Genomic DNA, 21081 nt, shown 5'->3' with positions numbered 1-21081 from the left:
AACCAAACCTCCAGACGTAAGCAGTCTGATCTATTGTCAGGTGCCAAAATTACCTCTGAGAGGCAGTTCATTTGCTTTTGCCCCCTCCAGTTTCAGCAGGAACAGTAAGTTTCAGAAATCCCATAAAAAACATTTGATTTGCGCAACACAGTTTCCAAAACTTTCACTGCTATTTCTTTTCCAGCATCCAAGATAGAGTTATTTTAGGAATATTGCCCATGTGAAACTGTACCGTGTTCACAAGATTTCTTTTTCTTGTTTTCCAGCTTGCTGAAAAAATCCTGATCTTGCAGCAAGGCAGCTAACTCACTTCCAGTTCAACTAAAAWTTTTGGAAATGGCCTCTGTGTCAGGTTAGTCGAAATTATAACTCTCTACTAGCTTCACTCCAGCTAACCCTCTACTTTCTTGTTTTGCCAAAAGTCAGTCGGACCTTTCTTGCTGTTTTCTGCCATCTTTTTAAAAAGCATTAAAGTATAAAGAATATAAAGATTACGTATTTCTCTTCAGTGTTCCAGCTCACGGTCACTGAATGACGACAGATTAAAGGCATTTGACTTTGTGGCTGTCCATCTGCAATCTTTCTTCTCTTAACTTTTCAGGCACTTTTGTGGGTCGAAGCATACCAGTCGAAGTGGATGAATCTATGCCGTGGTCCCAGGTACCTGAACATGTCTTGGAAAAGGCTTTGCAGTCTTCTGGAGAGGATATGGAGGATGAGGTGGCCCAGAGCCCATGTGTTGCTCGAATACCTCAGACCAATCCATCTTGCCTTTGCAGAGCACCAGCACATCATCATTCAGTACTGTCCACGGAGCCAGACAGCAGCTTGTGGTCAAAATATACTGATYCTGATGGAAATGGACGCTTCTGTTCCCCTGGTGAATCAATAGCAGGAGTATTTCCCTCCAAGACACATCCTATAGCTATGGACAAACCAGGCATGCAGCCAAGATCACAGCTTTCAGCTGACACCAGGCACAGCTCCAGTAAATCAGAGCAGATCTTGTCTGATGTTYCTGAGGACTCACTGGAAGAGAACAGCCAAGGGAGTTCACAGTCACTGCAGCCCTCAGGAAGCAGGCTCCTGGCAGAGCTGGGGACTGTAGATACAGGGTACAACTCCCAGTCACAAGAYGTCATGGGCCTCAGGCATCTGGAGCCCCCCTTACCACTGATGTCTGTGCTGARCCCCCAGGACCTCCCAGGACCACTGATCTCCAGAGAATTTTCGGGACCTGAGCACCAGCAGTGCCCTATATGCCAGCACTTGCCCCATCCCAACAGCCCCCCRCAAGCCCACGGCTGCTTCCAGCACCGCTGCCCAGCAGAGCAGCACCCCCAAGGCCCATGTGAGTAGCACCTCTCGCCCCATGGGAGGTTCTCTGGGTGTACCTCAGCCATCGTTGACCCAGGTGGTGTTTCCAGCACAGCTTGCAATTGTTAACCTCTTTAAAAATCCATTTGCAGTCCATTGTACAGTTTCAGATTTTTGGGTTATGTGGTTGGACTCTCTACTGCAAAACCTCTGAACCTCTAAGTTAAAGAGGTCGCGGTTACTCAWCGAATGCAGGCGAATGATTTTGCCTAGAAACCAGGCTTTGTTGATCACGCTGAGCATGCATAGCCTCTCCCTGCTGTTATTTCATATTCTAGTCATTTCCTTCCTCCTTGCATCAGTCATTCAGCAGCCTCCTATACCGACTCAATTCCTGTTGTTTTCATATATTTTCTTGCTCCCCCTTGGATCCCCAAAGTTGAGAATTTCCTGCCAGGATCAGGATGGGAGGTTACCCTTGATCTCTGTAAATAGTGTGTCCCAACACTATGACCAGACTCACCCATGTGTTTTATTTCWATGTGAAAAGAGCATGACATCCATCATCCTCATTTTTTTCCTGTTGTCAGCTGAAATGAAAGCTCATTACTTAAAATGGAGCCCTCTCAGCTGCTGGTGATTGTGTCGCTGAGCGCTGATGTGACTCCCTCAATATGGGCGTTCTGGCTCTGGGAGACTACGGCGGCGCAGTTTACAGCCTGCTATTAATTAGTATTCCTTTTCAGTCTCTGAGATTTTTATCTGTTATGAAGTGAGCTTTGAACATTCAACAGCAATATCATTGTTTTAATATAATTTATATTACATGAGGCTCATGAGACCCTGACCTGTTTKGGGCTGGCTTTGTAATAAAAAGCTGTAGGCCTGTTCTGATAACCATTTATTATTTTTTTTAACCTTTTTTGACTCCACAGCATTTATATTGCATCTGCTTAAGGAGTTTTGCCATTCCAGCAATGTGTTATAATAAGGTATATGAAAGAGGAGGGTTTCAGAAATTCAGTTTCCAGCCCTGATTTTGGAACTTTGTAAAGGGGAAGGGGYTACAGATGGACTTTCAACAACACCTAGAGTTTAACATTTGGAAAATGTCCTCTGGTTTTCTTTTTGTACCTTCTCCTTTCAGTTCAGCTCTAAGCAGACAAAGAGCTGGTTGCACAACACCCCTCACTATTTACCTCCACTTACCTCCTCTGCAAGTGGGCATCGTGAAAAGTAGGGCATTTACGGAATGAGGACATTCTGTTTGAAAGCAGGAACTCTGAAAGGCTTTCTTTAGAAAAATCACTACCATTCCAGCCATATCCAGAGGGCAAAAAGAGTAAAATAAACTCAGATGGCAGGAGCAGATTTGGTCAGGACCAAGAAGCTGGCAACTGTACTCCTGTTTCTCACATCCTTGGTGAAGTGTAAATCACCTCCTGACAGCTCCTTGCATTTCAGATAATTGTTGGGCATTGGCAACCCACAACAAAGCTCTGCAGTTTGTGTGTTGCAACAWGCCTCCCCTGGGGAATAGCAACTGTGCCCGGAGGCTCTTAGGCTGGCTCCGGGCACCTGCTATTAGAGATACAACAGCAACATTGCTTCTGAAGTCAAAAGAAATGCTCACAACAATGCTGTGTGCCCGGGGACCATGATTTCAGATATTTGTGTTTGAGAGATGTGGGGGTGTATGGGCACACACGCCTGGCCACGCTGTGCTTTGAATAGCAGTGCTYGCATCCATTAATACTCTGTAGCCTCAGACAGATGCAAAGGAAGCTGGTGAAACACTGGCCTTAAAACCTCCAAACCAAACTGAGTGTCCCCGATCCTTGTCACCTTCCCTAGAGCTGTTCATGAGGAATCCATGAGGAAACCGTATTGMCTTGGAATATTGTTCTCCCAGATCCTTTCATCCTGTCCTGTCACAAATAGTTAAGAGGGGCAGTGGAAAAATCTCCTAAAACAATCTAAAAAAATACAATATTGCTGACTCAAAATTTCATCAGGAATTGGTGTAATTATGGTGTTGGTTGGAGGTTTGTTGGGGTTGTTTTCTTTTAAGTGTTGGCTTCTGGAATTGGAGTCATCAAAGCTTTGTTTTCTTTCTTTTTCCTCCCCTTAAAAAAAAAATCCACATGGCTGCTAGGGAAAGGAAAGCATAACCCAAAAATAGCCTAAAAGGATTTTAAAAAATAGTTTTGGGGAAGAAGAACATTTGAGTACTGCAGCTTTTAGAGACAGCTCATAACACCATAATCATGCAGTGCTAATAAGCCCTGCCAGGCTGGACTTTGATCTGCACACAGCAGCTTGGAAGTGCGCAGAGCTGCTGCCTAATGAAAACTGCAAGAAAGACTGAGGGAAAAAAAATTCTTTTTCCCCATTTGGGAAACAAACAGCTTACATTGCTTTCTCTTTCAGTTTATGCCAACAGTTCCATTGTATGATAGCTATTAATCACTATTACGTGTGGCCGGCAACAGTAAAGGTTTTCAGAAATACTTGAGCAAAATTATCTCTTTGGGCTTCYCCTGCAGTCTCTTGGATGGCAATGGGAGCAGCAGCAAGGCCTTAAAAGGTCACTTTGGCAGAAAATTCACACAGGGTGAAGTAACAAACTAAGCGATTATTTTTCCTCTTTTCATTTACAAKAATCACAGTCTGTTTAGCCTTAGTGTTGCAAACTGATTTGTTCCAGGATTTTGCATCTGCTTTCATGACAACTTTGGGATGATTCATTTTCACAAGTCATTGCCAAATAGAAATTTACAAAGAAACCCTACCAAAAAACGCCAAGGCACAGTTAGTGTAGGGACAAGACAGCCCTGAATGTTTAACTGTCAGCTGTCCCAACAGCCCAACCCTGAGCAGGGATCTGAACCGTGCCATATGTGAATGGGAAACAGGAAACTTTAAGACATTCCTTCATCTGGCTTCTTTCAGAGCAAGATACCTGCAAATGCCTCCAAACTGCTCAGTTTCCTGAGACATGAAGGAGGACATGCCTGRAAAGGAATAAACACAAACTGAGGCAAAAATGTGTTGGCTGAAATGATAGTTGCTGCCTTTATTTTCTCACCCTCCCAGATGGCAGAGCTCCTTACMAACATTTTGCAGAGCCGTCGCAACCACTTCCTCCTGTTCCCGGACCTTGCATGAGAGTTATCCGCCCAGCCCAGCAAGTCATCCCAAATTACTCAAACCTTCGTGCTCCCAAGGGCACTGGAGATCGACCACCCCAGAGGACATGCTCCTCCCCTGGTCCTCCTCGATTCCTGTAAGTGTGCCTGGGGGGTGGGTGTTGTGGGAAGTGGAAATTGCTCTGATCTGATTTTGTGGTTTTTCAACCAGTAATTCTGATTCCTTGTCCTGTGAGCATGCCCAGGCTGCAGGGGTACGTGTGAGATGCTGGGTTGTTTTCTTTATTTGCTGTTTTACACCCAGTGGGGGCCTGACCCTTTCCCGAAGAGCTTCAAAGCCAGATACCTGATATGTTGTTAGAGTGCACCCTGAAATGCACGCATCAAGGAAGATAAATGCTTGAAGGTTAAAAGGATGAGGGGTTGGAAAGTAACTCAGTTGAAACCTTAGAGCTCCCTAGCTCATGGGCAAAGGTCAATTTGGTGGCTTGCCAGGGTCTTCAGCTTTCTGCTGTACCAGCCTGGGACAACTCAATCACTTGCTTCCAGTAATTTCCTTCTTACCTCTTCACTGGTGCAGAAAAAAAGGGACAAAACCCAATCAGTTGCTGATATATCTCTACACTGCAGTTTGTAGCCTCTTCTGTGATTTTTCATAGCAAAATGTCTGGCACATTKCATCCAGGGTTTTTTGACTGGTTTTCAAATGTTAATTTACCAGGCCWTATATCCTTATGTCATTAGCAGATGGGAAATCCTATCCATGCAGGGGTTTCTCCAGACTCAGCTACCTAAAAACAAATTGAAGCTTCAAGTATTGAGGGTATCTGAAATCGGACCATTTTTATTCAAGTGCCACAATACATTTAGAGGTGTTAAACTTYCAGGTATCTGTGCTTGAAAATGTCCACTTACATGACATGGTCTTGGCAGGAAACTGAGAATGGGCAGGACAAAGGAGGGCAGACAACTGAAATATTGTTCTGCTCTGGCTTGTGAAAAGTTACAGGCTGTAACRGAAAAGTGACAGCAAGATAAGGCAGTATCTGCATCAGAGAGAATTGCACTGAGGTGTTTGTATGAAAATGTAAAAACGTTGAGGAGTAGTGGATATCCTTTGCAGTAGCAAAATTTAAAACCAGACTCCTGATTTTTGGTACAATTTGGCACTCCACCATAAGGTGGAGTTTCAGGAAAATCTGTAAATTAGCCACTGGGTAGTTTCTTGTGGCCATTGATGAGGCATTTGTTGCTTTTATCGGTGCTTTCTTCTGCTAAAAGAGATGCAGAATATTCAGGGTCTGTCCTGCAGCTACATGACTCTGCTTGCAGGCTGACTCCAGGAACAGCAGTAATATGTTGGTAATATTTGCCTATAGAGTATTTTGTAACAGAAAACATCTGCACCAAAAWGAATAAACCAAATCTTAATGTGACAACAGAAAACATGCTGCGACCAGCCTGTCATCATTCATTTAAGGAAGGCTAAGGAAAAAAAAAATAGAGTGGTCTTGATTGACTAAACATCACGGCTCTTTGTGGAAAAGTTCTCAGGGAAGCCTAATGCTCATCCACCAGATTCAACCCAGCAGACTGCAAGCACACCTCACGTAAAAATCTCTGTAGATTCACCTTCCCATTGACTTAAAATGGAAACTAAAGTGTAGTAGTACAAGAACTGGTAATCTTCCTTAAAATCATCTCTTGTCTGTTTACTACAATGGAGAAGGTGTAAGGCAAGGCTGTTGCAGGTCTGGAATGCCAATCCCTGACATGAGAAACCCTCATTTGAGTCTGCCATTGCTGTTCAAGAAATTAACTTTTGTTCCCTTTGGCAAAACTTTGGGTTTGTCCAAAACTTGTGGCCCACCCAAGCTGGAGCTGGAGGGCCCTTGTAGACCTGTTTTTCCTAATTCCCACATTTCTCTAAGCCTCTYGTGCTGCACAAGACATCATGAGAGCATCTGAGGTGCCATGAAGCAATCTTTACCTTTAGATAATGGGGGAGAGGTTACCCAAAGGCCACCCTGTTCCCGGTGTGTTCATAACAATATCCACAACAGGGCATTAGTTCTCACTCAAACAGCCTTTGCTTCTGCTAATTGCAAGCTGAACAGCTTTCAGCTATGATGTGACTAACTTCCTGTGATTAATGTTGTTTCTCCAATAAACGGCTTCTTGTGGTAGCCTGTCACTATRGTATCAGTTCCAAAGACATGTAATAACTAGGCAGATGTGCTGAGCCAAGCATTTCTGCAAGAACTTTTCACAGCTAATACGTAGATAAAGTTCTTAGTGTGTTATTAAAAGAAAAAAAAAAGTCTGAACTTTTCTTGAAAATAAGTATTTTCTAAATCCTCRCTTGCTTTTATTTGTAGAAACCAGCTATACAACCAGCTACCTAATGGTCAGCTGCCCCCCAAGGCATGTGGCCCGGATGAAGCATGCGGYTGTCCTTCTGACAATTTTCCATCTCCAGCTGCTGTCCCGAGGCCTCTCAGTAACCCTGCAGCCAGGGGAACTCTGAGAACCAGCAATCTGCCGGAGGAGTTGCGTAAGTGGTTAGCAAATTTGTTCTGTGCAACATTTTACAGCCGGGCCTCACAGCTTTAGGTGGGAAAGCTCCAGAGGTGTGAAGGGGGAGGAGAAGGCAGGAGGAAATGACATTAAGACACAAAGCCAATAAGAAAAGAAAATACAGAGTGTCACCACATCTGTTGGGTGTGGGTGGCTGTGTTCAGGGGGACAGTACTATCCCCTTGAATCCTGAAAACATAATTGCCATTAATTGCTTGTTGTTTTGTTTACAAAAAGTAAATACTGTTTAGATTGTTTTCATGACTCCTTGCTAAACAGGATGTCCCTTTGAGGCAGGAGGGGCTGGAGCTTACAGTAAAAGACTAATAACAAACAAAGCCCTAGGGATAAAGTGTTTCTGCCTGTCCCAAACCAGACAAATATGTTGAGCCTTGACCTCAGTTTCTCCCTGAACTGTGAGTGGAGAGAACTCTAGGACATGCTGAGGGCAGCACAGGCTCTGCCTGATGTGCTTCCACTGCCACCAGTCCTCAAATGCATTCACCCTCCAACTCTTACAGCAAAGTCACRTTTCAGAAAAATGACTTCTTTCTGAATGTCAAGCTGACTAGTACATGAGATGKGCCATTGCTAAGAACTCTCCACAGCTCTCCTGAGGTTTTGATTTTTCCTTTTTTCGTCATTCTGCACACCACCTTCAAATCCAGATAGTTACATCTCTCTGGCCTGTAGGAGTGAGTTAYGATACCGGATGCCACTCTTGGATAGGCCCTACTTTATCAGTTAGTGTGTCCTAGATGGAGGAATTACTGGATAAAACAGGGTCATCTGTGGTACATGCACAGCTGGATTAGATCAGACAGCTGGTTTGCCCTGATGCAAATCCATGAAAACCCCTCCCACAAGGGCAAGGGCATCGCTGTCACCAGCCATGCATCCTGCCTGCACAMGGGGTTAATGCTGCTCAATTTGAGSTAGTATCACATGCATAAGGGCCCCTCCAGCTCTGTGTCAGATCAGTGGGTCTGGGGAAAGCTGTGCTGGCTGCAGCCAGTGCAGGGAACACAAGCTCTGGGTGTGAGCCCAGGCTAAGGTATAGCCAGAGGGCTGGGAAAAAGCAGCTCTGGCCACAGGGCAGGGGGAGTAGCAGAGGGATGTTACCCTCTGCAGCTTGCCAATAAGGCAGGAGGAGCTGAAATCTAGAGCAAGGTTCTGTACAGGGGCTTGGTTTCAATACTGAGCCACTGCACTATTCTGCATCCATTTCATAACCAATCCAAAGAGACTTAAGTGGGCAGAACCTGCAGTGTGGTRGAAAAGAAGGCCTGTGACAGTCTCACCCCCTGAATGATGTGTTTAAGTGTGTTATGTATTCATACAGACTCTCTCTCCCAGGCAAGGTCTTTATAACCTACTCAGTRGATACGGCAGTGGAGGTTATGAAATTTGTGAACTTCCTGTCTGTAAATGGATTTCAAACTGCTGTAAGTATTCCTTCCGGAGAAAATGACTTTCAGTCATGGAAGAGACTTTTATTTTTAAAAAGCAGAGGCAATACACTGTCCATTTAAATGTTTTTCTGCTTATCATCACATTGTATAGGCTAAGGAAGATACGAATAGAATGAACTAGCCTTGGTTTTGCAAGTTGTAACTTAAATGATCTGCATTTTGTTTATTCTGCTTTTAACTGAATTTTGTGCTTTGAAATATGCTTTAATAATGACCCTGGAAAATTTCATTTAGTGACTCCAGATGGGCAGTAGTATGAGGTGCTGTGAGCCACTCCATTAATRTTTTCTCATATTTGATCTGTAATATCAGTATTTTTAAAAGTTAATTTTCATGTTCATGCCATCTTACCTTTTTTTTTTCTGCGATGCTGTTGCATCATTGATTCTTCAGATGTGAGTAACATTCTGCTGAAAAAAGTTCTAAAAGTAGACTCTAAAATTCACGCAGCTTAATGAAACAGCCCATCTCATGGTTTCATTTGCTTTGTTATCCCTTTTAAAGCGATTTTCCTTTGTTATAGTTTTAAAAGCGAGTCTAAAAATCATTGGACTGAAAAGGTCTGTGTCATACTGTCTAATCCCATAAGCCATTCAGATTTTTGCTGAACTTCTCATGARTTTGCTTCATTTTAGAGGCCCACAGAGGCTCTAGTGTTCATCAAAATCTTGATTCATATTTTCTTATTTCAAGAGCATATGCTATCTGACCCCTGAACCTTCACTCTTTGGCTCCAATTCAGGAAAGCATTTAAGCAAGTGGCTATCATTAAACTGAATGAGACTTGGTGGGGGGCTTTGCACACGCTTATTTATTTCCGTGAATCAAAGATTTTTTTACAGAGACTGCAACTATACTTTTCTCCAGCAGTTCTGTACTATGACCAATTCATAAGAAAGCTTTTGGGCACCATAGATTTAAGGAGTAGAAGGCTGATTAATAGCACCTTTGCTGGACAGGCAACTCTTGGAGCCTGCTGCAGAATAATAATGCAGCAGAATGGCCCCAAAGCAAAGGAATRAATGTGCTCTCTGCATTCAGAAGGGGAAAAAGAAAGACTGGAGAGCAGATCATGATTCTTCTCTCAAAGACTAGGAGAAGTTAATACTCCCTTGGTCACAGTCACTGACTGCTGGTTTCTGGTTTTACTGGATGTGCAGAAAAGCGAGCCATGTTGGTCATATTCAGTGCTGTAAAGTCTTCCACTGCTCTGTTGTCACCGAAGTCTGMGTGGCTGCACCCAGTATCAGTGACCTGGCTGACTTCCCACCACACCCTGAATATTTAGCTCATTATGAATCTAAAGCTTCACACTCAGTATACCCTTGCAGCCAGAAAACAGAGGGCATGTGCAGCTATACAGATGGAGAAGGTGGGCAGCACCTTCTGCTGTTGCGTAAAAAAATTTCTGGGAGTTGGGGGCTGGTGGGACAGTCAGTCAAAGGGCCAGCTGAGTGGGAGCCCAACAGTGTGCYTGCAGCAGCCCCCCTCTGCCTGCCTGGTGCCCATCCAACTCAACTCCARACTGCTTGAAAGGGGAGAAGTGCATGTACACGTTTCTTTCCCAAGGGAATTGGGCATGCTTGTCATAAACAAGGACAGGAGTAGATGCTTTATCAGTGCCATAAAATGGGGAGGAAAGGTGAAGGGATGCTCACCATGGACTTCCATTCTCTTGCAGATTGATATCTTTGAGGACACGGTACGAGGTATTGACATCATTAAGTGGATGGAGCGCTACCTAGGTGATGTATGTAAGGGCAATTTAACCTTGTTCATAGCAGAGGTGATCTGAGGAAAATGGTTGAATTATTCTAATAGCAACAGGGACAGAATCAAAATTCAAGACCCTAATATTGTCTTCCCTGCCCCTGCAGAAATGGCAGAGGCCTTGCAGAGRGAGTATAGGCAAATCTCACTCACTTCTGTATCTGATGATCCCARAGCTCTTTCTTTAAGAAATTAAATATTAATCCTGGCATTTTTGCCAAATCCTAATGCTGGCCGTTACATCCAGCCTCAAACTGCTGTTGGAAAAGTTGTCCCTCCATCTCCTTTTTAARTAGTGGGATTTAGCTATGCTTGGTTACAATGATGTCTATATATTTCATCCCTATAGCTGTAGGTAACATTCATCTTTCTAACCTGTGCTTTTACACTGATATYTGAAATATTAAAGTGTTCTTCTGGATAAACCATCCTATATTTAAACTGAAAATTGGTATTCTGTTGGTTGATAGACAGATTTGCTCTCACCATTTGTATCTAAGTAGTAAAACARAGTTATCTTGCTGCCAGTGCAGTCCAGTGCAGCAACAACTTCCTCCTGAGCAGTGAGTGCACATCTCCTTTAGGATCAAGCCAAGTGGTTGGACTGTACCAGCCCAGCTGGGTGCAAACTGGCAATTCTGTTGCTGGACAGGCACCATCATGGGCTGGCTTCCTTGGATTCTCTCCTTGCTGAGTAGCCACCAGGTCCTTGACTCACTCTGGGCACATCTCCATGGTTCAGGAACAGGATGACAAAAGTKGTGGGCTCCCCCGACCTGAGCAAGGAAGCTCAACCATCTGAGCCAGCCCTGCAAAGGTTTCCTGGAAGTGTCCATGCAAGCATGATACAACTGCAGGCAGAGCCAGCGTGGGGCCTCTGCCACGGAAACGCAGTCACGCCTCTTGGGGCTTGCATCAGGACAAATTGGGCTGGGGCTCACTGASTGTAATGGAGGCACTGAAAATAGAAGACAGGATGACTTTGCTTTTGCCAAAAACATCATTATCACTTAAAATACAAGCTGGCAGAWCTCCTCTGGGACTTGTGCACAGTCAGTAGGAGAAATCAGTACATTCAGAGGACAATCTCCTGCCTCCACCTGAGGATCTGTCTCTGACTACCCAGCCCAGAAATGTTTGCTTTCTCTCACTGATTCTCAAGGCAGTTTCTAACTTCAAAACCTTTACATATGTGTGGAGGAAGGACCTGCTTGGACACAAGCAGGGGAAAGTGTGTAACTGGGCATGTCTCTTGCAAACCCTCAACATCTGTAAATGCTTACACGCATGTCAAGCACAAGCAAAAGTCACTCTGGAGTATGTTAAGTCAGTGTAAGGGRTAATGGCTCCTTACCGTATTTGACCCTGTGGTGGGGCAGATTCTCTTGATGTAGCACAGAAGGAAGAAGTTAATTATGTGCCAGGCTGACTGTGAGCCAGGGACTTGGAAGCCTTACAGAGCCTGATGTGGCAGGGATGAAAGACAGGCCCCAGGTAAACACAAGTAGGAAGCTTTCATCTGCTTTGTTTCAACTGGSCTGCCATTAAGGAGGAGAGATGTTTCCCAGATAGGAAGGATGGCCCCTCTGTGGAAACCTGAGCTCAGTGCAGAGCTGGGATTAAACAGGTCATAGTCAGGATCTGGGCTGTCCTAGCAAGGTGGAGGATTGCCTTCAGCCCATCGTGACAGAGCTGCCAGGTAYCCCTAAACCTGCTCAGGACATCCACAACAGCCCCTCTCTCTGCACAGCCACCGCTCTGCACACTTTGTCACTAAGCTGAGTAAGAAAAGGTATCATTTCTGCTGCTGAGAGCCCTAGAGGCAGCTTTCATAGACCACTGTCTTTAGTAGCTTTCTGTGCAAAAAAACGATAGATGACTAAATAGATGCACTTCTACATAAACTGTTGGAAAACATGTGGGTCTGAATTTGAAGATAAAAGTTTTCTGTGTATGCACATAGACASTACACTGATAAAAAGTAGCTTTTTATGACAGGGATTCCAAGTGTCAACTGGTAGCTGCTAATACATCTCTTGACATTTAGATTTTCTATATTATGAGATGTCAAGAAATAATGAGGAGAACGAGTGTATGAGTTCTGCATTTCCTGCCAGCATGAATGAGATCCTCTYGTGTTTGCCAGGAACACAAAGATCACTTAAAACACAAACTGGCAGATTTCCGATCTGCCTCTACCAAACACGCTGCGTTTCTCTATTTCATAGAAGTGCTTTTCTCCCTAACAGAAGACGGTGATGATAATCATAGCAATCAGTCCAAAATACAAACAGGATGTGGAAGGGGCTGAATCCCAGCTGGACAGGGATGAACACGGCTTACATACTAAATACATCCACAGGATGGTAAGCAAGGACATGCATTTGCTGTTTTACAAAGACTGTCTCTTCTTCTCAAAAGACAAATCTGTCTCCAAATGGCAGGTTCYTTGCTTTGTTTTCCCTAATCCCCATAGTTAAACACCCCTCTTTGGAATTCATTAATCCTTCCTCTCATCAGTTCCGTATGCTCATTAACATCTGCTAAGAAGTTCAAGGAAGAAAAATCCTATTAAACGTGCTCATCTTATTTCTTTATATTCTTTATTGTTCAGTGTTTTCCCACTCCTTCACCTTCTTGAGCCCTTGTATAGCCCTGTGCACAATCTTATCTAACAGTGCCTGATCTTTCCCCCTCTGAACCAGCCCCTGTTTCTTCAGCCATCGTGGAACCACRGGCTTTTTTTTTAGGCAGCAGTAAAGCTGACTGAAGGATGGAGTGCAAAGCAAAGGCCAGAAATGCAATGTGGGGCTCCTGGGGTGTGCACAGTGCCAGAGGACCAAGCATCCATCTCCACAGACATCCATCTCCAACACAGCCTGTCACAGGATGGACATGTAACCCAGAAAAGCCCATAGAGCCATGAAGCTGATTCTTTCTCCCTCTGTTTGCAGTTTGCTGCCTTTCTCACTCTGTAACCCATCTGATCCCCTAGTTTGAACCTGCAGTCAAGTTTCTCAGAAGCTGTCACCARATGTTGAGCTCTCAGCAGTACTTTGCTGTCCTTACCACCCCTGGGATGCCAGTGTCCAGGGCCATGGGGAGCAGGCTGGGTCCTAGCTYGGACACAAACCTGGACTCTGAAATCTTTCACCCCTTTGTAGGCCAAACAGAGRTGTTAGTCAAGTCAACCTTCTTCAGTTCGAGACAGATTTTGTGGGATTGTACCTGCAGCTAAATCCACAATTATTTCATGCCATGGAACTAAAKGTTCAGGAAATATTTACAGATCTTTCTGTAATAATGAAGACTTAGATTAAGAGACCAAACCAGACCGCACCGAGTCCACCAGCAATAGATCAAATCATTTAACAGAAGAGCAGTTTAAGTAAGCAAGGAATGTTTTTATATATAGGGTTCAGATAYATGCAAAGAAAAATTACCATGTCATCACAATAAAAGTGGGATTTTGTTCTATCCTAGATGCAGATCGAGTTTATACAACAAGGAAGTATGAACTTCAGATTCATCCCCGTGCTTTTTCCAAATGCCAAAAAGGTAACGCACATCCCTGCTTATATACTTGCTGCATGATTAAGTACATATTATTTTGATCACAGTGCACCAGATGGAATCTTAAAACCCAAATACTCAATTTCTTGGTTCTTAATAGCCCACTAGTAATATTCCAAAGCTCCATTTTACATTAAAAGTTTATAGGTTTATGTACATACAAATAGRAAACATTACATCCACAATAAAAATCAGCATATAAATGTATTTCTGATGATGAATGTACAACTAAAACTCAAATTGCCTTGAGCTCTGAAAGAATTTAAATGGAGAGAAACAATCTATCCAGGAWGCATGCTTTTTATATTAACCCTTTTATAATTTTGCCCAAATGCAATGCCGATGAGTGAGATGGCAAGATTTATGAGTGATGTGAAGTGAGGATCTGGAAGAGGGTGYGTTGAGAATATAAAAATAAGGAGTATAATAAATATTAAAGTACTAGGCTGTGGCTTGAACTTCGACAGGCCCATCAAAAACCTAAGATTTTTCAGGACTTGCAGTTTCATCTGCCCTCCTTACTTGTTTGAAGATTAATTTGAAAATAAGAAATAAGTAATGCAACAGATTCCCAGTCTAAGAGAATCTATCTYTTCTATGTCAGTCTAAGAGAATCTCTTGGATTTTTACAAAGCAAAAAATCTGAAAAGGCTTCATTTGTAGCTGAGAAATAGTATTCTTCCTCAATCTCCTGCATTGTATTCATGTTCACTTTGCATGACTAAATGCTTTGTGCACTGCTGGGTAGCTATCATGTTGCCCCTARGCACAGTTGCATTTTAGAAAAGTATGGAAAAATTCTTTCTATTTCTTTGAGTGCCCAAATTTTGGAACATGAATCAAAATTTAAAGAATGTTATCAATAGGGCTGTGCAGTCCCACTGCACTTGTGGATTTCAGTGTAATGAAGTTCTTTATTTAAGCACCGTTTTAAGATCAGAAATGTGCAAATATGTCCCTGGGTTTGTAAAATAATGTGAGGTCCTGTGGAATGAATGGTACCTCTRGTATTTCACATCATTCAGATCCCTTCCTGAATAATCTCAGTCTGGTACTTACCTTAAGTTTGAAAAGCTGGGACACAGCACTGGTGGGAATTGGGCAGGCCAAAGGCAGGGARCAAGTCAGCATTCTCTGTCAGTCTTTGATAGCGGGGGAAGGGCCACTGAAACTGGGGCTATTTGAGTSCCCACCACTTGAATGGACCCCACAGTCTGGAGCCACTTGGCACCTTAAGGGTTGCAGRGGGAAGTGTCCCAGGAGGCACTATGGCTGCCTTGGGGCTCTGAGACAGAACAATAAGTTACGTTAATTTGGGCTSAACTTTCTTTATCATAAGACTATTTGGCATATAACAGTGATTCTCTCAGACAGTGGTCTCTGAGGAATTTCCAGGACTGGTTTATCCAGCTGCCTCTATCAAAGCATCAGGCTCCAGGCATCCTTCCTGCCCATCTTCTGTAGCCCATGTAACCCTTCAGTTTTTCGAGAGGTGTCGTTCTCATTAAATTATGCAGATCAGCATTTTCTACTGCCATTAAGCTTTAGTCTTTTTCTCCATGTAATTCTTTGATACATCACCTGCCTTCATCTAGCTACTTATTGATAATGTGACTGAGGACATCACGGGTAGAAGGAGAGCAMCAGAGCCTGAACAAGTTGCAGTAATGAAGTCTGTAGGCAGGCAGAGGAAGTGAGATACCTGAAAAACTGCCAAGTATATGTACAATTGGATGATGTTGGCGGGCAAATTACTTCAATTTTGTCTTTTTTATACTGTCCTTTATATGTTCAAGTATTAGCATAGCTGGCAGTGGAAAAGAGCAGGAAATGAAGGTTTGGACGTTTCATATGGGGATGTGGCTATTAGATGAGTTAATCTCATACAAAGCACATCATAAAGCACTGCTGGTATGTGAAAATGAGTCGACCTCCAACAGGAAGAGATCTATGTGATCCAAGGAGCAGTTCATTAGGAAACTGAATAATGAGATGACAAATGCACAACACACAGTTAAGGTGGAACTGGCATTTGCAGCTTCCCATTGCACATTTCTGAAGGAAACATGGGTCTTGCTGGTTCAGGGTTTGCATTGTAACAATCCACAGAAATGTTTCCTCATCTGGCCACCTGATGACCAAAGCATTATGCCAAGATTGCCCCATGCTGGAGGCTCTGTCCAGAAGTAGTCCAGGGGTGAGATGAATGGGGTTGGTGCCAGGGAAGCCAGGAGATCTCAAACTGTGCTGTGCTGTCACAGGCCTGAACAGTCCTGCCCTCTGCACTAATGCACTCTGCCCTTTTCCTACCAGTTTGATCCACAGAGTTACCAAATACTCTCCCTATGGCATGGAGAGAATCTCCTCTCAGCTCACAGATACACAGCCAGATTTTAAAAATGTAAAGTAACCATTTTCTCATTACTCCYACCTGCAGTGGCAGACGCTGTCGCATGGCAAGGAAAAGCCCCTTTCTCACTCTGGATAAAAATTGCAGCTATAGTTATCCTTTGCCCCTCCATGCCTCCCTCAAATGAAAACTATTGCCAGAGCTGATTCATGTGCAGGTGCTTTTTGTACTGACTTCATTATGGAGGGTATTAAATGAAACTGCACCAGCAGTTTTGGAAGCAAGGCACAGAGCTTGTCTCTGGACACGTGGTGCCTCTCTCATTATATCCCCACTTGCTGATTTCTTACCTATTACACATTTCTCACACTAATTTCCATCTTAACTAATGATYTATCCATGTCGACCTGTATCAAATGCTTTTCTGAAGTCCAGACCAATTGTATCTACTCTATTTCCTTCATTCAAAAAATACAGTTTCTTATCAAAGACAGAGAGATGGCTCATTTGGTAAAGCCCTGCTGTATTTAATTGCATTTTTTTCTATAGCTCTTAACAAGGTTTAGTAAAGAAACAAGTTTCATGTAACAATGGTATGCATGTGCATGCAAACATAGTCATCGTTCTTTTTCCCAGTAACATTTGAMTCTCTTGGCCAATTCACAAATCTTTGTCAAAGGAGTAAAGTTACAAAACTTTAAAACCTATTCCTATGCCACAAAAAAAGACTAGCAGGTGGAGGCAAGAAATCTTATTTGTGCTCCTACCAAAGAGAATGCTGTGGGATCTTACCCTTGTTGGGCAATGAGGTGTCCATCTGGAAGAACATTATTTTAAACCCTCCACTTTAGGGAGACCACTGAGAAAAGCCTATACTTTCTCAGCTACTGGAGAAAGAGGAAGGTCAGACTTGATAGATACCTCTGCCACTCACAAAGCTGCTTGTTCAGAAGCCCAGGTGACTTCATACTAATGGGTCTGTAGGTGCCTGTGTGACTTATCTCCTTCTTCCTGTACGTAAATCCTGTAGCTSTCATAAAGTGGTTGCATCAATTAATACAAACGGCTCCCTGAGCAGGGAAAGCGATGCAACCTCATTCCTACAGCTGTACACGCCAAGGAAAAGACAGCCAATTTGAGAAGCATGATGCCTGGGAATGAAAGGTTTGGACTGCAGCTAGGCTGTTTGCTGGCAGCAGGACATGTGCAGCCCATGCCAGGGCATCCCCTGGCGAAGCACCAGAGATGTGGTGCACGCCAGCAGCTTTTTGCTCTGTCCTCTTGGAGCCAGCTCCACKAGCTTGACAGGAACTGTGCTACTCCTAACATGGGCTCCCTTGGGAAAACTCTTGCTAAATAAGAAGCCCAGGGACCAAGTGCGGCATGTCCTGGCTTCCTCATGTTGCTTACCTCCTGTCTCACTTTGGCTGGGTTCTGGTGCCTCCAGTTCCAAAACAATTCTCTATCTTATTGTGACTATGAACTGGTTTTGGTCAAGGATCAGTCCCTTTGTTAGTTTGTGGTGTTATAATAGCCCTTCACCCCTACACATCCAGTCTACTCCAACAATGTGGAAAACATAGGAATATGAGATCTGAGCAGGCTGCTCTCCACCAGCTGGCTGTTACTCTCCAGTGCCATGGTGGTTGCAGCTTCACTGTGTTAATRGGCATTAGCCAACCCCTATGAAGGACTGTACCTTTTCCAGGATGCTGGGATTAGTGGAGGTTTGACCGTGCTAATCTGGAGATGCATTAGTCTCTCCTCAAACTTGCACTGGCCTTAGCCTTCTGCTCAGGATGTAGTCAAGACACYATGTTTGGCAAAGAAAGGGGRWGGGGGAGGGGGAKGGGGAGAYRGCTACYGGGATGTGAAATGTWCCTGTGGGGTCCCAGTCTTTCCATACTGATTCTCCTCCCAATGTTAAACATGCTCTGTGGATCCTTTAGCAGCTACTAAGGTAGCAGCCTTTCCCTGCTAGGGGCACTGCAATGTCTCTTCTCTACTCAATGTTTATTTTCACAAGCCTTTCGATGCCTGTCATTGAGATCAGACTTCCTTTGAAACRTGGTGAAATTAGCCAATGTGATGGCAGAAGAGAAAGGGAGACAGGCAAGCTGTGAGATCACACAAAGTTCATTTATTTAGGAACCCAAATACAATTCTGAAGCCAAATCAACATTTCTTGTTGTTACAGGAAGTGCTTAGAACAGACAAAATGAAATCTTTCTTGGCAGCATCTGACAGAATCTGAAAGGTTCTGGTAGAGATTCAGGAGGATTTAGCTTTTCTTTTTCTTGTTTTTTTCAGGAACACGTGCCTACCTGGCTGCAGAACACTCACATTTAYAACTGGCCAAAGAATAAGAAGAACATCCTTTTGCGGTTGCTGAGGGAGGAGGAATACGTTGCTCCTCCGATAGGACCTTTACCAACACTCCAGGTTGTGCCGCTATGAACATTGTAACTTAAAGSACATGATGAGTGGTTGTTAAAGGGGGCTGTTCCTGGCAGGGAGCCAGCRCTCTTCCAGATGGCTCTTTTTGATGACAGAAGACATTCTTTCTACTAAAGGAATTGGTTGTCTTGGGTTACTCAGGCTCAGCTTGTTCTCTACCATGTTAAACATCTATTTCCAAAGCTGATGGGGCAGAACTCTCTTCTCTAGATTTTTAAATAAGCTGCAAATGGAAAGAATGCCCACTTTTATTTTAACATCTGGTTTTAACGTATTCCTTTATTAGTCATTATAGCAAACAAATACCAGAAATAATGTTGCAATAAGTGTAAAATAAAAATTACATCCCCTTTTTTGCTCAGGGTTTCTTTAAAGATATTCTTTCCTTGTATAGCATTATCAAATCATTAATTTGTATATACACTATTAAATATATTTGCCTTTTGTAAGGCAACTTTGGGTAGTGTGTCTGCTTTTATTGTTGCTGGGAACAACAGAGAAACGGGTTGGGTAAAGCAAGTTTTCCTTAGCCTGTCTTGTATAAAAATACTTCAATTAGAGGAATTGAAGATCTGGAAATTCAGATTTTTAGATCTGAAATCTCTGGAGTTCCCTTTCCTTACACCTTGGTCCCTGATACCTCCAGTGTGTTGCAGCAATAGTCCCCAAAAGGAGAGCTAAATGCATGACTACGTGTGTGCTGTCAATGCTATGGAACACTGCAATATTTTTTATGGCAGCCCTTTAGCTTCATTACTGCTCTTCAGCCCTTATTTAAAACAGAGCATGTCAAAGGACAATTGGCATTTGGAAAGCCAGCGATTGTTAAGRGAAAGAACATTGACTCCTACAACTTGCAGTATGCAGTATGGAACAATAAAATAATCAAAGATGGAGAGCCACAGAGTGCTGGCAACCAGGATGGCTCAACAACATCACGTCTGCTAACATTTGAACATTTTCTAACAAAGCACATAAGTACGACTTTGGGGCGGGTTTTTTGGTTTCTAAACTGCCTTAACCTTACTGAGGTAACAGTGGACCCTGTTAGCTTAAAATTCTGCAACCCACCCTTATTCTTTAACACAAGATTCTCCTCAGCTTTAATATTTGTCATAGAATGACCCAAACACAGCTTTATAAAAATGTACATGTGTTTGGTAGCCTGAGAAGCAAATTAGCCCAGAAGCTGATACTCCTCTTACAGTATCCAAATTATTTAATTTGGCTTCCATGGAGTGGGTGCCAGCATGGTGTGTTGATGCAGRACATGCTTTGTGGTGCTCATGAAGAAAAAATTGAAACTCAGATTTTCCTCTAGCAGGCTTTTGCAAAAATAATTGCAGCCATTTAAGAGAGGGGTGTATTCAGTGTTGTCAGCTCCTATGATTTTGATTGTGGTATTTGCTGCGCTTCTTGCAACTCCAATTTCAAAATGGAATCTCAGCAACTGAAATAGGATAATACCTGACATGCTGGCAGCTTCCTGACAAGGCACAATAAAAATGTGTTAGGACGTGGTACTTCTTGGCACCTACAGGCATGTGGAAGAGGGGAGTCCTGTTTTTCGTGTGATAAATTGAAAAACTAAGCTTTCAATTAAGAAAATAATTTTCTAGTATGTGATGAGAAGCCTAAAATCATGACAGAAATCCATCTTAAATGGTCAACAAACTGAGGACAAAAGGAGTGGATGTGGATCAACATTTGGGGTCACCTGAAGTACCCTACAGCCAGGTTAAGCAAGTCTCCTGAAATGCTGTGGCATTATCTGCCAACAATAGAGGCAGTATGGCTGCCTCTCTTATTCTCAGGTATCGGAAGTGTTTTAACACTGAAATAGTCTGTCTCAAATGGCTTCTGAGCCAATTTCTGCCACAGTTGATAGGGAGAGCTCAAAGATACAAAGTGCCTGCGAGTTTCATGGAGAGAATTACCCGAGCAAAGATTACCCCAAGCCCACATGCTGAGGAGGGAGAGGCAGCAGAATTTCCAGATTCATTCCAGAGGTGGACAGCTGGCTACCCTGGCCCTGGTCAGGGGTACACAGCCTGGGCAAGTCTGGAGGAGAGAAACGTGTAGGGAATGAGGCTGTGCCAGTTCTGCTGCTTGCAAAGCAGTGTATTAAGGAGCGCAGTTAAGCATTCAAAATGATTAGTGAGGCTGGGTAGTAAATTCCTTTCATCATTTTGGCTGTCATCCGAAAATATGTGCTCTAGATTACCACAGATTTGCTTGGTTTGGGCCAGGGAATTTCATTAAGTAACTCCTGCATCATGTGATACACAAGGTTGCATTAAATGGTCCGATGATTATTTCTATTCTTCTGTTTCAGCAATCCTTTTCTGCAAAACAATGCTACCAGAGTGAGGAAGGAAAACTAAGCTTTGCTGTTTAGGAAGTACAAAGAGCTCAA

At 43.4% G+C, this 21081-nt stretch overlaps 1 protein-coding gene across 3 annotated transcripts; it reads left to right on the top strand.

The window, feature by feature from the left end:
- The first annotated feature begins 269 nt into the window (after positions 1 to 269).
- On the top strand, positions 270 to 19108 carry TRAF3IP2 (TRAF3 interacting protein 2). Of its 3 annotated transcripts, XM_057390191.1 has the most exons (9): positions 270 to 352; positions 602 to 1351; positions 4414 to 4603; positions 6845 to 7020; positions 8400 to 8488; positions 10197 to 10265; positions 12535 to 12651; positions 13769 to 13843; positions 18519 to 19107. In XM_057390191.1, exons 1-9 carry the CDS (start codon positions 337 to 339, stop codon positions 18663 to 18665), a joined length of 1629 nt encoding a protein of 542 aa, XP_057246174.1. In that variant the 5' UTR covers positions 270 to 336; the 3' UTR covers positions 18666 to 19107. The 3 variants fall into 3 exon arrangements, with proteins under 3 accessions (XP_057246174.1, XP_057246175.1, XP_057246176.1); XM_057390192.1 differs by lacking the exons at positions 13769 to 13843; positions 18519 to 19107 and having other exon boundaries at positions 10197 to 10260; XM_057390193.1 differs by lacking the exons at positions 270 to 352; positions 602 to 1351; positions 4414 to 4603; positions 6845 to 7020; positions 8400 to 8488 and having other exon boundaries at positions 10197 to 10260; positions 18519 to 19108.
- Positions 19109 to 21081: the final 1973 nt, after the last annotated feature.

Source organism: Malurus melanocephalus, unplaced genomic scaffold (assembly GCF_030028575.1).
Source record: "Malurus melanocephalus ecotype Western Australia unplaced genomic scaffold, MMel_1.1 scaffold_23, whole genome shotgun sequence".
NCBI lineage: Eukaryota > Metazoa > Chordata > Aves > Passeriformes > Maluridae > Malurus > Malurus melanocephalus.
This window is presented reverse-complemented; position numbering and strand designations above follow the sequence as displayed.